Below are 19956 nucleotides of genomic sequence, written 5' to 3'. Positions count from 1 at the left end.
TATTTTAGATTCTTAATGAAAAATAAGAACTAGTTCATCATTTGGTACCTGGGATATTTGGAAGAAATTCACTTAGTCATGTTAATTTTTTATTTTCAATTTCTTACAAAAATAAAATAATGAAAACAGCATACTGTATGTGCAGGTCACATTTCCAATGAGGTTATATTACAAATGTAATAATAATACTTTGTAATAAGCAGTTATTGTCTTTTATGCTTAATATTGTATTTATCTCACATGTGAAGGTGAAAATAATTTGCTATCTACAGTATACTAGTTTATTACACCCACATTTTTTGGTCACTTGGTATCAAAGATGATTGAGATAAAAATCAACACACAATATGTTGTAATACAAATAAACTACATTAAAACTGCATTGTATGCAATGAAAAATCCAGCTACTGTTCAGTAAATGTGATACAAAACTCAGTCAACAGACAGGCAAGTTAAAAGGCAACCTCAGAGTGGTGGTGAATGTTGGACAAGGTGAGCTGAGCCTGCATTGTGGGATAAGCTCTTCTCGATTGTAGCCACAGCTTGCCAAACACACCTGTGATCAGCAATACAACCAAAAGCAGTCCTCCAAGCACTAAGCTTTCCACTGGTGGCAAGTGTCCGGTGCCTGCACAGTAAAGAGCAAGAAACACTCAGTAGTATTTATAGTGCTTTTCCCAGAGATGCTTCTTCAGGGAAAGATATTGACCCCAGCCAGTCAAACATTCAAGTATGATTATTTTATCCAGGTATCCACAGCAGAAGAAAATAATATGCCAAAGACTAAACACAACTCCCATTACAGGCTCACATCAACTAACCACAAGTGAAACTAATATTTTATTCTAAGGATGAGGAAAACCTAAAACAAATTCTTCTGTGCATCCTGCTGTCTATACAGTAATACTGAGGTGTGTTTTATATGCTAAAAGCAGTTTTTCTGCTATTAACCATTTTATCTAATACAAGTTCACAGAGGAGCAAGAGCCAGCGAGGCAAGCAACAGGCTCAAGGCAGGATATAGCCTTTCCCAGAAGCTAATTAAGCCGCCAGTATGTCTTTGGACTGTGGGAGGAAACCCATATAATCATGGGGAATACATACAGACTCCACACAGATATCACCCCAGGTGTGTTATCGAACCCAGGGTCCGAGTACTATGAGGCAGCTAACCACTACGCCACCGTGCTACCATTATAAACTATATTAGCTTTGTAAAATTTTAGACCTTTCAAATGTCAATACACATGTCATAGAAATAAGATGTATTACCTTCAAATGCCTCAACCAATACATTAATAATGATTATCATAATTAATACAACAACTATTATTAAATAGCATTTGAATGCATTTTATTTACGCAGTGGTTTGCAGATTAAAAGATTTTAATTTTTTTTTTTTAAACAGAGTCTATTTTAATAAGGATTTCGAAATGTTAGAAATTGTGGATAAAGAATAGACTTACTTAGGCCTGGTTCGTCAGTGTTGGATAGTAGCCGTTTTATGGGTCCGTACGACACAGTATGAGATGGTGTGATATCTCTTCTTGTCCGCATTACACCTTCCTGTCCTGAACAGTTCTGTTAAATGATCAATCATTTTCAACTGAAGAGCACATATTTCACAACTTCCTTTAAAGGAAGCATTAAATAGTTTATGGTAATTATGGTAACTGAAAGTAATTCATTTTTTTACTGTACTTTACTCAAAGAAATGTCAAAAAATCATATTCTCCTATAATTCTCCAAGATAAGGCCCTACATCTAACAATATCTTATAACAATCATATAATATAAAAAATTGAAAAAGAGCTTAAAAAATAATTCCCCTGTGATATTTCTGAACAGATACTATCCATAAAATGTCTAACAAATCTACAAGACATGCTTCTTACACATAATGTTTAAAAAGTGTAAGTATAAAAAGAGATGATTCACTTACAAGCTAGGAAATATTTCATTTCATTATGATATCAAAAAATCTAAGTGAAATGCCAAGCAAATATCTTTCTCTTCTGACAGAGTTAAAAGAAACAACACAAATATATTTCAGAAAAGTTCTACAGTTATACAAGTACAGGGTCAGTCAGTGGTGCTAAGAGAATACTTACAGGCTGGCAGACTCCTGCAGTGTTGTGACAGATTTGAACATTACAGTGCAGAAATACGTCTTTGTATGAGTTGCCCACAAACTTGAACATTTGTATCCGAAACATTGCCTCTGGACCCTGGCCATTCTTCAGCACTACTAATGTTTGTTCATTAGTTACTTCTGGACAACTGTGAATGAAAACACTATTAAACTCAGACATTCATCTTAAAGGCATTATCCATTGTAATTACATGAGGCTTATCTTCCCTCTTGTTTCTCAGACAGTGCTTGTTATGGAATTCCTCCAAACACCATATCCTTCACAAGGCTTTCATTGGTAATTAGGAGATGCACTCAAAGCCTTGCAAAAAACCTTAGAAACCATTCAACTTAGATGTCCAGCATAGAGGAGACCAGTCACACAGCTGAGAACAGAGAGGTGAAGCACTGTAATATAGTTGTCTGAGTTCAAGCTGAAATCTGTGGTAAGACAAGGGTCTGGTAGTGTAGAAAACTAATTTTCTTCTCTTACTGTGAAGTCAGCACCACTATGTAAAGATTACAAACTAACCATCAGTAAATATAGAAAATGAAAAGCAGGTATATTGTTAGCCACAAAGAGAGTAAGACATGATTAGGTGCTTACAGACATTCACAATACTACAGACACACACAGTACTGTAGTTTTGGAGCTGTCCTGACTAAGCTAAGCCCAAGTAACTGCAATTTAAAGCCATGGAGTGGGTCTTGGACAAACATACTGAAATTAATCATCAATCACAGGATCCAGGCACTCAGCTGTGATTTGAACCAAAGTATTGCTGTCTTAGGGACTGCTGTAGTGTCTTTTTTTTCTCAAGACACTTAATGGAATTAAAGGGCATTTTTTAGGGTTCACCCTGGACGCCAGTCATACACAGACACAATCATACCAGAGGCATTTTTCAGGGTTCACCCTGAACGCCAGTCATACACAGACACGATCACACCAGGGGCATTTTTCCCAAAAGCCAGACATACCCAGACAAACCAGTATGCCTTTGGACTGTGGGAGAAAAGGAAGAACCCCATGAGGAGAACATACAAACTCCATGCAGATCCCAGAGTGCCAGCCTTACAAGGCAGTAATGCTAATCACTTCGCCACAGTGCCACTCTTGTTATTTACCGTATATTTCACATTATTTATATTTCACACTTTAAAACTTTTCTTCATCCATATCACCACTTTAAATCTGATTTAGAATAATTTAGCATCTCAGTTCCATGTGGAATTTTGTTTTGTAAGGGTATGTCCAGCAGGTATATATCTCATGTTAATGAAGGAATGATATTTCAAAGGGGACATAACATAAAGTAATATCTTCCTTATCACCCGGTGTGCTCACAGACCTTTCCCAGATGAACATATACTGGATGCTGCTGTATGGGTCACTTGTCGGGGTAGCCCAGCACCTCTCTAGATGCAGTATCAGATGAGCAGGTAGCTGCAAGGGAAACAGATGGGAGAGTGTAGTTAGGAATACACAATAAATAAAAGACATTGCTAAGCAACAGGCAGTGCTACAGTGAGCAAACATTTCCACAGAGAAATCAACAGACACTGTGTAAGTCCAAGTTAGCAATATTAAACCTCAGATGACTCTCAAAGCCACTGAAACTGCAAGTGAACCATGGTTGTAGTCATCATGATTTGTTACAAAGTTTTATTAATTTCAACATAAAACATGAATATTTCGATAGTCCAAAACAATGGACATTGAACTGGAAAAAATACAAGCAAACTCCTCTAATCATCCTTGATTTTTGTAGCTTTGCACCTGTTGCTCACATTAGGTAAATTAATCTCTGTTATAAGATCCTGGGCTGGGGCCTCATATTAACATGTCTACTCGTGAGCCAAAACGAAGACTCAATTCTTTCACATAAAAGTAATATTTTATTGCAATAGACCTAATCCTTATTTCCCTACACACTGTTAACTCATGAAATTCTGGGATAAAGTCAAGGTTAGATGAAATATTTTTATTCGCCATCAATTGCCCAATACTAACTGACCAAATTATGTCTGTGCTTTTATTCGGTGAAAAGAAGCTGAAAAGAAAGTCCTGTACCAGCACTCAGAAAAATGCTTACAGCCTTTTTATCCAATGTTTTAGACATTTCCTGCTGTCAAACACTTATTAATTTCAGTGTATTTATCCTTTCTTAATCTTTAATGATATTTTAAACTTTTGGATCCACCAAGCATTTAAATGATAGAAAAATTACATGACAGCTATAAGTGTCTACAAGCTATAACTTGTTTGTCATGAGATATTCATCTGCTTATTCTTGGTATAGATTGGGGCCTTTTCTGGAAGCACACAAATTAAAATAATTCCAGTGGTCCTTCTAAATACAAAATGTAAAACCTTTTTACTTTCTTTCTTACTTTCTCTCACAACTTAAGAAGGTTCAACAGCTAAAATACTATGTTTCTCCTTCTTATTGTTCAGCCTACAGTAGAACCAACCTTTACTGTTTAATATGCAGTTAAGGCAAAATAACACAGCTCCTTACTAGAATATGTTTAATCTTAATCTTTTTATGAAGATCTAAATACATTTTAAGTCTAAAATATAGGAGAATATGAAGCATCCTATGAGTTCATAAAGCTTTTCTCTGCCCTTTAGATTAAGAAGACAAAGGGCCCAAAATGTATCCCTGCAGCACGCCACTGCTTATGTCTGTCCAATTAGAAGTTGTTCTCTTTAAGATAACTCTGTTTTCGATTTGTTACTCAGTCTATTCTAGGATTCTGTGGATTTAAGATTTGAGAGTCAACCTTTTATGAGGAAACTTTCAAAAGCTTTTTTTGGAAGTGTAAATATATTATCTTGTATACTGGTCAAAATCTCCCATTGGCCCTTATCAATCATGGCCTCCTAATACTCCCCATTTATGAATTGGCTTCATTACTCTGCTCTCCTCCCCACTAATAGCTGATGTGTGGTGAGCTTTCTGACGCACTATGGCTGCCGTTGCATCATCCAGGTGGATGCTGCACATTGGTGGTGGTTGAGGGGAGTCCCTATAAAGTGCTTTGAGTGGAGTGTCCAGAAAAGTGCTATATAAGTGTAAGCAACTATTATTATTATTATTATTATTATTATTATTATTATTATTATTATTATTATTATTACTAATTCAATGTTATCTGTTATCCTTATTACTTGAAGGCTTCACAGCCAAAACATTATGTTTCTTTTCTTCTCTTTTCAACATGGAATAAACCTTTACTTGTTCCTTTACAGCCTATGCATGCTGATGCAGCTACCTACTTGAACTACTGTTATCCTTATTGTTTGTTCAAAGATTTCAAGTGCATTAGTTAAAGCACATGTGCACTTTCTAAATCTACATTGGCTGTCCCTTAAAATGTCATTTGTTTCTTCTGTAACTTTACCTATAATATAATTAGTTCTGCATAACTATAGTTTTGTTGCAGTACTGTCACACTTTTTATTAGTAGGATGGGTAAGACTTTGATGCACATAATTCTGTGTTACTGTATGCACAAAAGGCAGAATTATGTGAAAGATGATGTATACAGAGCAGTGAACATTGACTGTAATAACAGAAACAATTACATTTCTAAATGTTCTCTATAGTTTTAGGACTGGAAGTTTTATTGACAGTTTTCCCAAATTGGTCTAGATATGATTCTCCGGCCTAAAGCTTAGTAATAAAATGAAAAATAGAAGCTCAAAGTAAGCAAAACTGTCTTGCTTCAGATTGAAGGCAACAATTTTCACAGTCAACTAATTAATAAAATGCTTTTTAGAAATATTTACCACAAGAAATTGATCTCACCATAAAGACTTTAACATATATGTTGTCTTCCAGAGTTAGAAAGGGAACTGTTGTCCATTTATTCTCAAAATGTTTGTCCTTATATAACATCATGGACACAGAGAAGTTGCCATCTTCAGTATTGAGTGTAATTGTCCTGTGAAAAATAATATGGAATTTATTCACTTAAAAGTGCTAAAGACACTCAACAACAACAAAAATGACATTGACAACAAGAACAACAACAATAATGGCGAGATGATGACAATAAACAAATTCCTCCTATCAAACTTTCTAAGTATTTCAGTGTTGAATGTTTTTCATCTGCTTAGCCATCATACATTTAATGTATGATTGTATTTGTGTTTAATGGCACTTTAAAAACTTACCAATGTACAGTAGCACATGGATCTTCCACATTTCACCTGGAACTCATTACCTAAATTTCCTTCTCTTTAGCCCATTTACAACACCTGTTTAACACACCAGTTCACATTTGCTTTGCATCATTTATAAAACATGTTTTACAATTAAACTGCAATGTCAATACAAATGGTAATATAAGCCTATTATAATATAGTTTTATGCACCTTATATACTACCTACAATACCTGTGTAATAACATTACAGTAGCTACTGTACATAAGGCTGGGTAAATTTTGAGACAGGCTAACATGATGCTGTCACCAAGATTAATATATTACCTGATGTCGACACTTATCATATTTTCACCATTGGGATGCTGCACCATATAGTTGATGGGATAGCGGCAGACAAAAGTAATGTTGATGTAGCTTCTTGTGATAATATCAGTTTCATTATTTTGTATGGTGTTTATAAACATGATATGGGTATTATCTGAAGCCTGAAATCGAGAAAAATATTTCTTAACACCAGGAGAAACTAAACGACATACGGTATAAAACACAGTAAAACATCGTACATTCAAATGTTTTGCTGTAAAGCTCTTTTAAAAGTCGTACACTACTTTGAATGCAGTGGAAACCATTTTGTCATTTGAAAATTCAAAAATACAAAACATTATGTTTAAACAGTCTAAAATACATCGGGTAGCCTTGAAGAATACAATGAGCATATCTGAAAGTTACCCATATTGCTTTGTGTATAAAATCTATAAATGCAAGCAGAGAGTTGCAAAATCATTGGGTTTACAATTAGAGGGCCACTAACAAAGAGTGCTCATTATATTTTGCCCTTTACCCGAGGTTGTGTAATAGGTCTCCACTCTGAATATGGCCAGAGTGAGAGTCAGTGCAAAACTTCTTGTGCTGCCAAGTCAATGTGTGTATAACATCACCAAGACTAATGACAATGACATTACAGCCACCAAGCATCACCCTGCATGTCTGTCTTGCATAACCTCTCACAACAAAAGGGCACGGATTAGCCAAGTGCTGCAGAAATATCAGAACATACTGTACAGTTCACCGATACTAGACAATCTCAAAACACAAAGGTTATCATCGTTGTTGATGTTGCTTGTCTTTTCTATTTTAAAGGGATTAATTCCCTTATTATGTTTCACTGGACAATCACAGTCAATACTGAAGATTGTCTGACTGAAGGTTGTCTGATCCCCAAAGCAGAACAATGAGCAGAACACAGCAATGACTTCCCAGATCACTTTTTGCTCTGTTACAAATCCACAGTAAAATTGAAATGGACAAAAAAAATCATTTCATATCTAGAGTAAACTTATATGACAGTCAGAGTTGATTCTCAACTTTTGAACAGGTCTATAATAGGGACAACTGTGTAAGCACAGTCCAAAGTTTATCAGTCCACCTTGAATGAACTCCAGTCATCCAATCTGCCCTTTCATTGTCTCAGTGTTCTAAGCCCTTCTTCAGTAGTAGGCAGACACTTAGGAATATTTTTAATACAGGCACCATAAAAATATAACTCTCTCATTTAAAAATGTGACATTTACATTAATGTGGCAGTAAAAAGTGGGACAACAAAGGAGAATACAAATAATTTCAGAATTTTACATCCAGTCCCTGGAGAGAGCAAAGAGTTAAGTCTCCAATACCTATTTAATTGGATAAATTGCTCTTCACTCAGTCCTTAAGACACATTTTATTATCCCTGATGGTTATCACCTGGTGAGGCGTCCCCTCACCTGCCCTGGAAATCATGGAGATAAGTATGTTTTATTTACAGTAAGCCGGAGATGCTATTATTTGTCCCGAGTCATTGTTATGCAATACTTGTGCTAGTTGGAGGTTATTATGAATCAAAATATACTGTAAATATAAATTAATTAATATAATTAATTTAAATGAAACGCTTTATTACATCAAACTGTCTAAATAATGTCTTATGGCCATGCTTCCAAGAAACCTATAAAACTTACTAACCAATGTAACAGCTTATGTCAATTAAGAATTGTGTCTATCTTTAGTTTCTCACATGCTGAAGCTTAGCGTGGAATAAGCAAATACAGAGCACTTCAGACTAGCTTGGAACTAGCTTGGAACACTGGTCTAGTAATGTCTGACATAGATCTCCATCCATGACTACAAGAGAATGGTTGTCAATACTAGCCCTCTTCCTAAAATAATGAATATTATTCTATTTCTATTACAGGTATTACATAGAAATATGTTTAAACTGAGATATAAAAACAACTAAATCATCTTTATTAGTCCTATGATCTACTCTATGTGTGTAGAGCATTGCTGTTGTCTGCCTGTTGTATACAGTATTTATGTTGTATATTGTATATCTGTTTTGCATACTGCAAATGCAAGATTGTACTGTACTGAATTATAATAAGCAGAATTTTATCCATCCATCTATCCATCCTTCCATCTTCTAACCACTTCACCCCTTTTAGGTTCGCAGGGGAGCCAGAGCATATCTGTCACGGACGTCCAAAGGGACTAACCGTGGAGAGCAAGAGAGCGGAAAAAGACCCATATGCGTAGCGGCGAGACGGGAAAGAGGCCCGGGCTCATTAGTGCAAAGAGTTCAGGAATGCCGTATAGAAACCTATGCCCTCAGGGAGCGGACGTGGGGCGCCCTGGTGCTAGGCGGGTCTCAGGACATCCGAACGTCAATGCTGAGCGAGGACAGAGTGCAAGACCCGGAAATATATAGCCCAAGGGAAAGAGAGGGACAGGAAGGACAGCAGACCGGAAACTAGGGACAGGACAGAGAAGGAGCGCCCTCTGGCTGCAGAGGGCGTGACAATATCCAGACAAACAACAGGCACAAGGCAGGATATACCCTGAGTGGGCAGACATAGACACAGACATGCACACACTCACATCAGGGTCAACTTTTCCAGAAGGGAATTAACCTACAGTATGTTTTTGGACTGTGGGAGGAACGAGGGGCACCCAGAGGATTCACCAAAACATTGGGAGAACATACAGTACAAAGTCCATACAGATAGCACCCCAGGAATCGAACCCCAGGGCCCCAGCATTGTGAGGCGGCAATGCTAATCACTATGTCACCATACTACCCAACAGGATTTTAAAATGACTGTAATTGTAAGTCTGTTTTCTTCATTTTGTTTATTTACAACAGCAAAGCAAACCAAATGTGGTACAAACTTCATATTCTATTTTGCAAGGAGGAGAGTAATAAAGAACTGAAAATCAAGACAACAGTTTTCAGTAGGCCCATACAAATATCAATTAGTCTTTAACCTGATGCTTTTCTTATAATTGGTTGATGTTATGGTAAGCCCGATTTCTGGTATCATTCAGTTTCTTGAGAACACATTAGTTTTTAGTGAGATACAAAGATTCAGCTTAGTACCCTGAAGGAAATGCAATACCCTAATTTGATAGATATAAAGTTTCCGTATCAGGTGTTTGTTGATACAGATCTGAATAGAAATGATGAATAATGCATTTAAGAACACAAATGTTTTTTTTTAAAAAATCCCCTCAAATGTTGTTAGTCTAAAACATGAAGGACAATATTGAATGTTAAAGAATACATTTTAAATTTTACTTTACTTTTACCAATACAGCATTTGTTTTATAATCATTTCACAAATTCTAAATATTTGTGTTTTATGCTCTGCTTCATCAATAAGTAGAACCATGCTGAAATAAATAGGTCTGAGGCAGTCTTAGGCCAAGTGATATACTGTACAGTAGAGCAGCTGAAATTAATCTGAATCTTTAGACCTGTAATTACAGGCTAGACCAAAGTTGATTTAGAAAACAACTAATATTATACATATTTTTGAATACATAAAATTATTGCCAGTCAGAATGTTACCTTATATTTTTCCTTTTTTTATACAGTACTCACTACAGAATATTAAAATTATGCTATTATATATAGTATATTCATATTTTTTATTTTTTATTTTGTAACATTTTAGCTTATGCCTTGCAAATAAGGACTACATTTTAACACTGGACTGTATTAATTGTAGTTTAATTAATCCAAACCAAGCCTTCCCCTAAATGTTTTTTTCCAGTTTGGTGTGCAAATTCCCTTATAAAACAGCTGGAAAAAAAGAAACATTCTCCCCCACAAAGCTAAGTTAACCTTTTACATGCTTTCAATGCTTTTTTTACATGTTTGGAATGCCTTGTGCACTGTGTATAAGAATTTCAATTATAGTTAATGTGGTTTCAAGTTCAAATTTATATCTTTCCAGATAGAAAATTGCCATTCTAGTAATGTGGCCACTGCATGAAAAGAGCTAGAAAAAATAAAGCTAATAACAAACTGGACATTGACATATGGCCTGGCTATTCATGGCACTGAAAACATGGCTATAATTTCCATATAAATCCAGATAATTTAGTGCTGTGGGTCATTCCCTTCTTGACAGCCCTCTAAAGAAACACTTGGGGAAATGAATGAAAGACCACCTTTTGGCAGCTGAACTGTATTCTTTCTCTGCATCGTACAATGCACTTCAGCTTGGCCACATAATCTGTAGTTGCTCAACCAATCAGTTTTCCTTATTCTTTTTCAATTGGAAAAATATTTAAAACTAAGTTTAGAAACATCCCATGTGAATTTTGTGAAATAAATGTGCTTTCTTTCACCTAATTAGCACTCCCGTGACTGAGGTCATATTAGTAAACTGAGAATTGGGAACATAGGCTTTCTTAAAGAAGTTAAAAGAGTTCTTAAGGGAAAAAAAAGGTTTCCAAGTTTGAAGAACAATGCTGACTGAAGCATAATGAGCTGTTTCATTTCATGGGGGACTGGCGGTCTTTGCATACTCTTAGCTTGATTGCAGAGGGTAGAGGTAAAGGGAATGTAAATACAGTAGCTACATTACCATGATCGTCCCACAGTCAGAGAGATTTGTTTTAATTATGAAGACATAGTCATCCTCTGTTTCAGTTCCACGGCATTCAGGGTCATTAAGGTGCAAATCCCAGATCTGTGGTATAAAATGTCCACAACAAGAGATATTGTATTACACCAACAAAAACAAACACATACGGCAAGCAACCTTTCATAAATTTTGCTCTGACCAATAGCAACACAAACAATATAAACCGGTACATCATGAAATAATTTAACCATGTAACTACTATATACTGTACTTACTGTATTAATACTGTAAATCAGTATTTTAAATTGTACTATACAGCCATTGATTTCAGAGATTACGTATTAGATCTGAGCAATATTTTGGGTCAAAGCATCAGTCCCAGTTCCTAAGGTTTTACAATCAGTTCAGATAACATCGGTGACAATTTTGACGACGGCTTTGATTACAATATAAATACATTTACATGAATTTTAACATCTAGAGTAATTACACTACTCAAGGGTGATTTCAATCTCAAACTCATTTTTGCAGAAAGAGGTCATTGTAAATTATCAAACCAATAGGGAGGTTGTGCATGTTTCATGTCGGCTCTTACATGTATATCTGGTGAGTGGTTTTATTCATTGGTTAGACGTTACTGTTGCCTTGAAAGTTGGTAGATAATTCTAAAAAAGAAGATCCTTTGCTTCATCCTTCTTGATTTGCTTTCTTTTAATAAAAATAATCATAATAATAATAGTAATAATTATATAGTTTATATAGCGCTTTTCTGGACTCTCCACTCAAAGCACCTATAGGTAATGGGGACTCCCCTCCACCACCACCAATGTGCAGCCCCACCTGGATGATGCGCCAGAATGCTCACCACACATCAGCTATTAGTGGGGAGGAGAACAGAGTAATGAAGCCAATTCAGAGATGGGGATTATTAGGAGGCCATGATTGCTAAGGGCCAATGGGAAATTTGGCCAGGATGCCAGGGTGACATCCCTACTCTTTTCGAGAAACACCCTGGGATTTTTAATGACCACAGAGAGTCTGGACCTTCTTTTTACGTCTCGTCCAAAGAATGGCACCTTTTTTATGTCCCCATCACTATATTGGGGCATTAGGACCCACCTAGACCGCAGGGTGAGCACCCCCTGCTGGACCCACTAACACCTCTTCCAGCAGAAACCTTTTTTCCCAGGAGGTCTCCATCCAGGTACTGATCAGGCTCACACCTGCTTAGCTTCATTGGGTTGCCAATTGTGAGTTGCAGAGTGATATGGCTGCTGGTAAAATTCCAGCTTGTATGTGTGCCTGCTCTGTGATGAATTAGCATCCTGTCCAGGGTGTGTGTGTGTCCTTTGATGGACTGGCGTCCTGTCCAGGGTGTGTCTGCTCTGTGATGAACTGGCTTTTATCAGCAAAGGGTTATGTTTTTGTCCATGTGAGACCATGTTCCACTAATGGTGTCTTACTCTTCCTGAAGAAACATTCTCACCTCTACTTTCCGCAAGATTATTCACAAGACCACCACTGGGTTTAAATGTACTCTTAGTAAATTTAAATCTATTTTGGATGGTTTGTGTTTGCTTCCTTGTCCACTTCTATCATCAATCGTAACAGTTTCATTCCCCCTTCACCTTGGAGTCCTACAGCACAGTGTCAAATCTAATGCTGTGCTGTAATCTATCAAAAGCAGCAGTCTTCATTACCTAGAAGTTTTATTTTTATGCTTTAGTCAAATGAGATTTCCTTTTCAGGAGCCATAATGTTCTTATGTACTGTATGCTTATATACTTTAGTTCTTGAGGCAGATGGAGTGCTGGTAACATTTCAAAATACAAAAATATTTGTATTGCATATATAATTTACCCACTTTCCCCTCTTCTCTAATTATTTCCAATATATAGATGACTTCACAAATCACACATACAATGACATGAAATATAAGTCATGACATACAATGAGAAATGGGAGATATTAGCTTACTACTACTTCTGGTTTGTGACAGGGGAAAATGAACTGGCTTACATAGACTGGTGGAACTTTGCTGACAAAAAAATCCTTTGGAATGATCACTTCCATGTGGTCATTAGTGCAAACGACAGTTTCATTCATTTCTGGGTGAAAGAAAAAAAACGTTTTGATCATTATTTATGTTCATAACACCTTAAAGGCTTTATTCTTACCCCCTTTCCCAAAAATATATTTTTACAATTATTTACATCATTATTTCACATCCAGTGTCATCATTATTGGAGAATACAGCAGTCTGAGGCATAGTTTTGAGTAGCATACAAATGTGAATATGTCCTGAGAACTATGTCAGAGAACTTCACCACAGGGGTACTTCAGCAGGAGTCTTAGCATCACTATCACACTGGCACTCACTCTGCACATGCTTCATGATACTGTATGTACTAAGAGATAGATACTTTGGAACATGTATTAATGCATTATTCAATCATCTGTAATAATAAACACAATGTTTGAAAAAACAGTAAGAAAGTAAACTATGAAAATCAGTCGCTAGTAGTTAATGATACATTTTATTTACAGTATCACAAGGATTTATTTAAATGTATCACTAACTATTAATCCCAGTAACTACAATTACAACAACATAATGGGTATTGGAGTTACTGAAAAAATAATCCAGCACAAATTGATTGATCGCTGTGTCGCAGCAAAGTGCATACTCTATTTGTATAATTTGTGGGCAAATTGTCCTAAGACCCCAGACTATGGTGCACCTTTTTTATATTTATTTTAAAAATTATTGTCTAATACAAATGTCTCCCAATGACACATATATTGTGTCATTGAATAATGAAATAAAAATAATGCGGCAGTTTTCAAAAACATCAATGTAAATAAAAGACAAATGATAGTGAGCGGTTAATTTTTAATATAATCAGTATTATATTACCTTGGAAATTGTGAATTTCCTCATCTAGAGTGCATTTTGTCAACTGTAATGTTAACTATCCATGCAATTGACAGATATTGGTGTAGTCTGATATTTATTTTACCCAGCTTTTTCTACCTTTCTGCTCCATTGTCTTGTTTTTATTGCTAATTCCTGCCTGTTGCCCTAGGAACACCAACAATCATTGTAAAAAAGTTTGTTTTTAGACATTCTGCATTACAAAATGATGTTGAATCTGGGGAAAGATGGTTTTGCTTGACTTCCTAGACATTCAACCCTAATGTGAGCAAGAGAATCAAGATTTGTCAATTGTTTTTTCATCAAGTTATATTATAATATAGCTATAAAAACTCACAAAATTGAAATTGTACACTGCTGATAATCATTATCAAACTAAAAGATGATAAATTGTTTAACATTTTTTTCACCATAATGACCTGTAAATGTCTTATTAGACATTTTGTGTGGCTTATGAGACTTACCTTCCTCGGTCTGAAAATACGATTGAGTTGAAGAAATCACTCGCATAGTCAGCAAGGACAAAACAAATGGCAAACTTATGAGAATCATTGTCAGAAGAAATTCACACCAGTTCAGGCAAATACGTCAAATCTGGTCCTCAGCGGCCTCTTGGCTCTTTCCAGAAGCTTTTTTATGTTATCCACAATAATTTACTACTGTTCAGCGTTCAATGTTGTTCCCCTTGCTCCATCACACTGAGTTTGCTCTGATGGAGTCGCTGCCTCTCTCCAGCCCTGAAGAACAGGCTTGAATGATGTCCAAACCAACAATGAGATTCCAGACATGAATAGGGGAAGCCAGGGGAGTCCAAGGTAACAAAAAACTACTCGGAAACAGAAAAAAAGAGAGCCGTGATAATTGGGATTGCCCACGGAGAAAACATCTACTTCTACGACAAAATAAATAAAATGCGTAATCAGTTTCACATTCCAAGAGAATCCGAGAAAGAGTTTGTCATTCTTTTGTGCCTTTTTCCATTTGCTGTTCTTACGAGAACAGCTTTACTCTAATCAAGAATCTCAGTTACAGTATATGTGGGATAGCACGAAAAACAAGGGAAAGAATCAGGGAAAAAAACAATTTTTTGTAGTACTGAAGTATTAGAAAAAGATATTGAGATAATTAAGCTATTGGGCTATTCTAATGGTTGATTCAGCGGACCAATGTTTTTATGTGTCTCAGATTCAGATGAAAATTGGCACATTGATATAAATAATTTTATGGAAGCATCAGAAGTGCTATAACAGGTTCTGAAGAAGGCTTTTTTGTACTGAAAAGGTTAAGCAGACTCAGTGGTTGTGATTTAAATATCCCTCATGATTTAAGAGTTAAATGGTGCAATATTCCATTGTTATGAATCTAAGACAATATCATTAAAACCTCATCCTCTGAAAAGACAAGAGACCAAAGGCTTTGAAAGGTTTATACATACTCGTTAACATCACTATTACATTTGCTTTATGTGACTGAAGGTAAAACAATAAAGACATTTCCTGTGTGAGTTGCTTTACATGTAAAAACAGATATTCCTGTTTACAACTGAGCACCTCAGGACAATGCACACAGTCTTCCCACATGTACATAATGATAATGGTAACTGAAAAAAGGGAATAATCAACCTTACTGAACTAATTTATTAACAGTAAAGGCTAAATTTCTTTTGGAATTAAGTTATTTCTGCTTTTTGCATTTCTGTCTCCGATTCTCTCCATTTTGAGAAGAAACAGGAGAGCAACAGGATTTGATCAAAAGGCACGTGGCCTTCATCTGCCTAAGACAACTATGAAAAATGTCTTGAGAAACTGTGAAGGCACATCAACTTTAACTTTGCATCACTGTGCACATCCCATTGCTCTGAGATTAATCTGACACACTTAAATTTCTGAGTTATTGTATGTGTTAGGAAACAATTAACTAATCATGTAAAGTACCTATTGGATGGGAAATCTCCAGAAATAGGGTTGAGCAACTTCTACATTCCTAAACACTTAACTCTAGAATAACTCTAAAATTGTATTTTCTGTTGCCTAAAAGCAAATATTCTACACTGAGTATGAAACAAGAAAGAACATTGATGATTTCCATTATTTCTGATCATTTTTAATTTGATCCAGATTTAGAATCTACATCTTGATTAATATTGGGACCTACTGTACGATGACTCTAAATACCTGAACAATTTAATTGGCAACAACCAATGTTAAATAAAGCAAAAAGTTATCAAAATATTTTTTTTTAAAGAAAAGTTTGTTTTTAGCTCAGCAAGAGTAGAACAGGATACTAAAAATGGGATTCTGCTTGCCAGGAAGATTTGTCCACACAAATTGTTTCTATTTTCAGAATAGAAAAGGTGCTGAATTGAGATGTTATCCAGGGTTAGATATATCAGTGTCATGGACAGTACATGTATATTGTTCATTTGTTTATAAATCTTACCTTGACAGTGCCTCTGCAACCTCTTACAACTGAAGCTGCTAAGAAAATTCCTTGATGACTCATTGTGCCATTATATAACTGAGAAAACTAGTCTTTAGAATTATGTGCGTGTGTGTTTTATATTCTATGACTAAAACCTATGTAAATATTAAATATATGGCTGTATATACTAGTGCTTTTGAATATGTTGTGAGTTTTTTCAGCTACTCTCCATGTATTGCAGAAATAGTCATATCTCAGGATCTGTTAAGAGCTGACAGCTCCAATTTCAGTTTGTTCAGAAAAAAACAGCCAAATCTATTATGGATAGGAACATTTTCAAGTTTTGGTTGATTTGTATGGTTGATATGTACAGTATGTCAGAATGACTATATTCAAATGACTTAACTATTAAACTGGTACTACTTTTTTTAATTGCACAGATTTAATAAACACATTTGTATTTAATAAAATAAACTAAATCTAAAAAATAAAAAAAAACTTTTTATAGACACAGCGGGACTTCATCTGCAGTGATACTTCAGAATTCTGTCTATTGAGACTGCAGGCCTGCTTTCACTCACAGAAGCTGAAAATTGTTTTTGAACATTGTGCAAAGATGTCACACAGAGAAAACAAGCTGATTTTAAAATGATTCTGGTGCAAATGACATGTAATTAAATTTGCTGTGATTGCATGCCACTATTTGAGATATGCAGGTATTTCAGGTTGCATAATCAAAAACTTAAGCAAAGCAAATTGCAGCATCCTGCTGTAGCCATCATCACACATCATAGTGATCTTAGAAGAAAAAAACACATCCATTTCATGTAGGGAAATGCTTCTTCCTTTTTTAAACCTCCAAAGTATATACTTACGGTGGAAAAAAAGAAGGGTGTTGGAAAGTGTTGACCAAGTTCATAAATCTTTTTTTTTAAATCAATGTTTGCAAATGTAATTTCCTGTCATTTTCTGGTTTGGTTTTAAAAGGAGTATTACATCATATAATTAACAGATAAGAGAAACTCAGATAAGAAAAAAAATAGAAAAATAAATGTTTTTTTATTTATCTCATTTCCAGGTAAGGCATAAGTAGCAATCGTATGCATCAATTACAAATGCAGTTGAACAAATAAACAAAGAATGAACAAGAATTTTCTCATTCGTAAAATTTTCACAACAGTAGGAGAAATTCACACTTCTGTAATCATAGGGATTTTCTTTCAACTTTATGCTGAAAAAATGCAAAAAGGTTCTCATAAATCATTATTTATAATGGAAAAATACAATAATTTATATACTGTATAAACACTAGTATTTCTTAAGTTTAGAACTTATTCTTATTATATACTGTAATTGTTGTCCATGACACTCATTTGTAATAAAGTATGGCCATGACATTTTCCAGACTTGAAAAAAACAAGATTAGAGGACTGAAGACAGGCAATGCTAGTGCGGATCAGAGGCAGCTTTGCGTGCACACCCAAGCTGCTAATCGAATGAATTACCATATACACTGAGAAATAGGTCACATTGAGGTCAATGATCACATGACAGATTTAGTAGGGATTTATTGACTGGAAATAGAAAGGTAAAAGCAGCAGAGGTCAGCCTTAGATGAGCAACCTCCACCTCCACAAAGCGAACAAAATTGTCTTCTACAAAAGAGTTGTTTTTTTCAGGTCTGTCGATGCCTGATAGAATAAGGTTGAGACAGACTTTCCCATTGCAATGCCTGCAGCAAACAGCGTATTGAGAGAATGTTAAATCTGAATTAGTGAGTGATCATGCATGGGCATCTTTTTTGTTTAAAGAAAAGTGAATTTATGGATGTAAATTCTTTATGGATGACTAAACAAGCGACCATTTCCTGCACCTTTTATGTATACATTCCTACTTGTTGAGATGAGTAAATGTTAAGCTGTCTTAGAAGGGATATAGTGATCAAATAACAGAAATTTTACTAATTACATTTATTACTTTAATTTGACTAATTACTTGTAGGCTCCGGCTTCCCGTGACACCATATGGTATAAAGCAGGTTTGGCAAATGACATGACAATTGACAATTGTATCACTAAAAAATAACAGTTCTTGAAATAAAGGTTGTCAATGAAATATTAGCTCAACCTGCTCAAATCTTTACATGTAAGAACATTAGATTCTCTCCAGATTTATTTAAAATTGTCTACTTAATTCAGCTCAGAAGTATAGATTAGATAATTAGATATAGATTAGATAGATGGTTTTAGCATAAAATGTTGCCAGTACTTGTTGCATCTGGCAAGTGAACTTTAAATATTGAGACATTGCTGAAGAAATCACATACAGTATTGTGAATTCATTTAAAGTCTTGCAACTTAATTTCAAACAGTTGTTTGGTTTCTAAATGTCACAGACTGATTCCCTACAACCTTGTTCTCAGAAACCATCTTCCTTTGTCTTTGTCTGTCTTTTTACAAGTTGACTTTACTGGAAAGGTTTTATTGACACTGAATCATGTTTTTGTCTTGCAAATAAGAGGAACCCAATGTTAAACCAAAGTGTTGCTCTTTTAACTCCAGGAGAAACAGTGAAAGACTCCACTGAATGAAAGGCAATTTCAGTTAGCTAGCTGTGTCTTACACAGGTTAGAGGGGCCAGCATTTTCCTTCCGAGCAGCTTTAACAAGGAAACAAACTAACAAAACCTGAAAATGCTCTACATGTTGTATAAGACAACACATGACACATGAAAAAAACATGTATTTGCTATAATGTGACAAATAGTACTAGTCAGCAATGGAGGTGTTTTTAGGGCTCTGGTGTGATAGGTTGTGGGTTCAATCCCCAAGGGGACCACAGCTGTGGTATCAATGAACAAGGTGTTTCAGGATTGCTCCAATAAAATTCCCAGCTGTATACACAAATGGGTACAAAGGGAAGTGGTTTGGATAAAAGTGTCAGCCTATTTATTATAATGAAAAACCTTGAACATTAAATATTTCAACTCCTCTTTAGGTTTGTACCTTAATCCAGTAACCTGTCTATATTTTTAAATGCTATAGTTATGGTATAATCCTATAGCTGTAGCATAAACCTAATTATACACTGTATATTCACCACAGAACACATTTATAGTGTACAGGCCAGATCAATAGTAACACTTAAAGTAAGACAATGAAATGAAAACAAAGCAAAGAGATAAAAAATAAATTTCTTCAGACAGCACAAGTTTTATTTGCAGAAAGTTTTATAACAACCTGCTTCTAACATAAAGGTTCACTGACCAGCAACATTATTGTGAAAAGAACAGAACAAATACAAATAATTTTACATTAGAACAACTCTAATTGCACAAAGAAAATACAAATTACATAAATGTACAAATCTACTTTAGCTGGAATATTGT

At 35.3% G+C, this 19956-nt stretch overlaps 1 protein-coding gene across 1 annotated transcript; it reads right to left on the bottom strand.

Annotated features, from left to right (window-relative positions):
* Positions 1-76: 76 nt before the first annotated feature.
* On the bottom strand, positions 77-14912 carry LOC148674710 (pancreatic secretory granule membrane major glycoprotein GP2). The gene is made up of 9 exons (XM_088627179.1): positions 14613-14912; positions 13233-13321; positions 11214-11318; positions 6631-6791; positions 5948-6083; positions 3485-3579; positions 2113-2281; positions 1468-1582; positions 77-628 (listed from the first exon to the last, which is right to left on the bottom strand). The coding sequence occupies exons 1-9, from the start codon at positions 14698-14700 to the stop codon at positions 453-455; spliced, it is 1134 nt and encodes a 377-aa protein (XP_088483305.1). The 5' UTR covers positions 14701-14912; the 3' UTR covers positions 77-452.
* Positions 14913-19956: the final 5044 nt, after the last annotated feature.

The sequence above is a fragment of the Lepisosteus platostomus genome, chromosome 3, assembly GCF_059453375.1.
Source record: "Lepisosteus platostomus isolate fLepPlt1 chromosome 3, fLepPlt1.hap1, whole genome shotgun sequence".
Classification (NCBI taxonomy): domain Eukaryota; kingdom Metazoa; phylum Chordata; class Actinopteri; order Semionotiformes; family Lepisosteidae; genus Lepisosteus; species Lepisosteus platostomus.
This window is presented reverse-complemented; position numbering and strand designations above follow the sequence as displayed.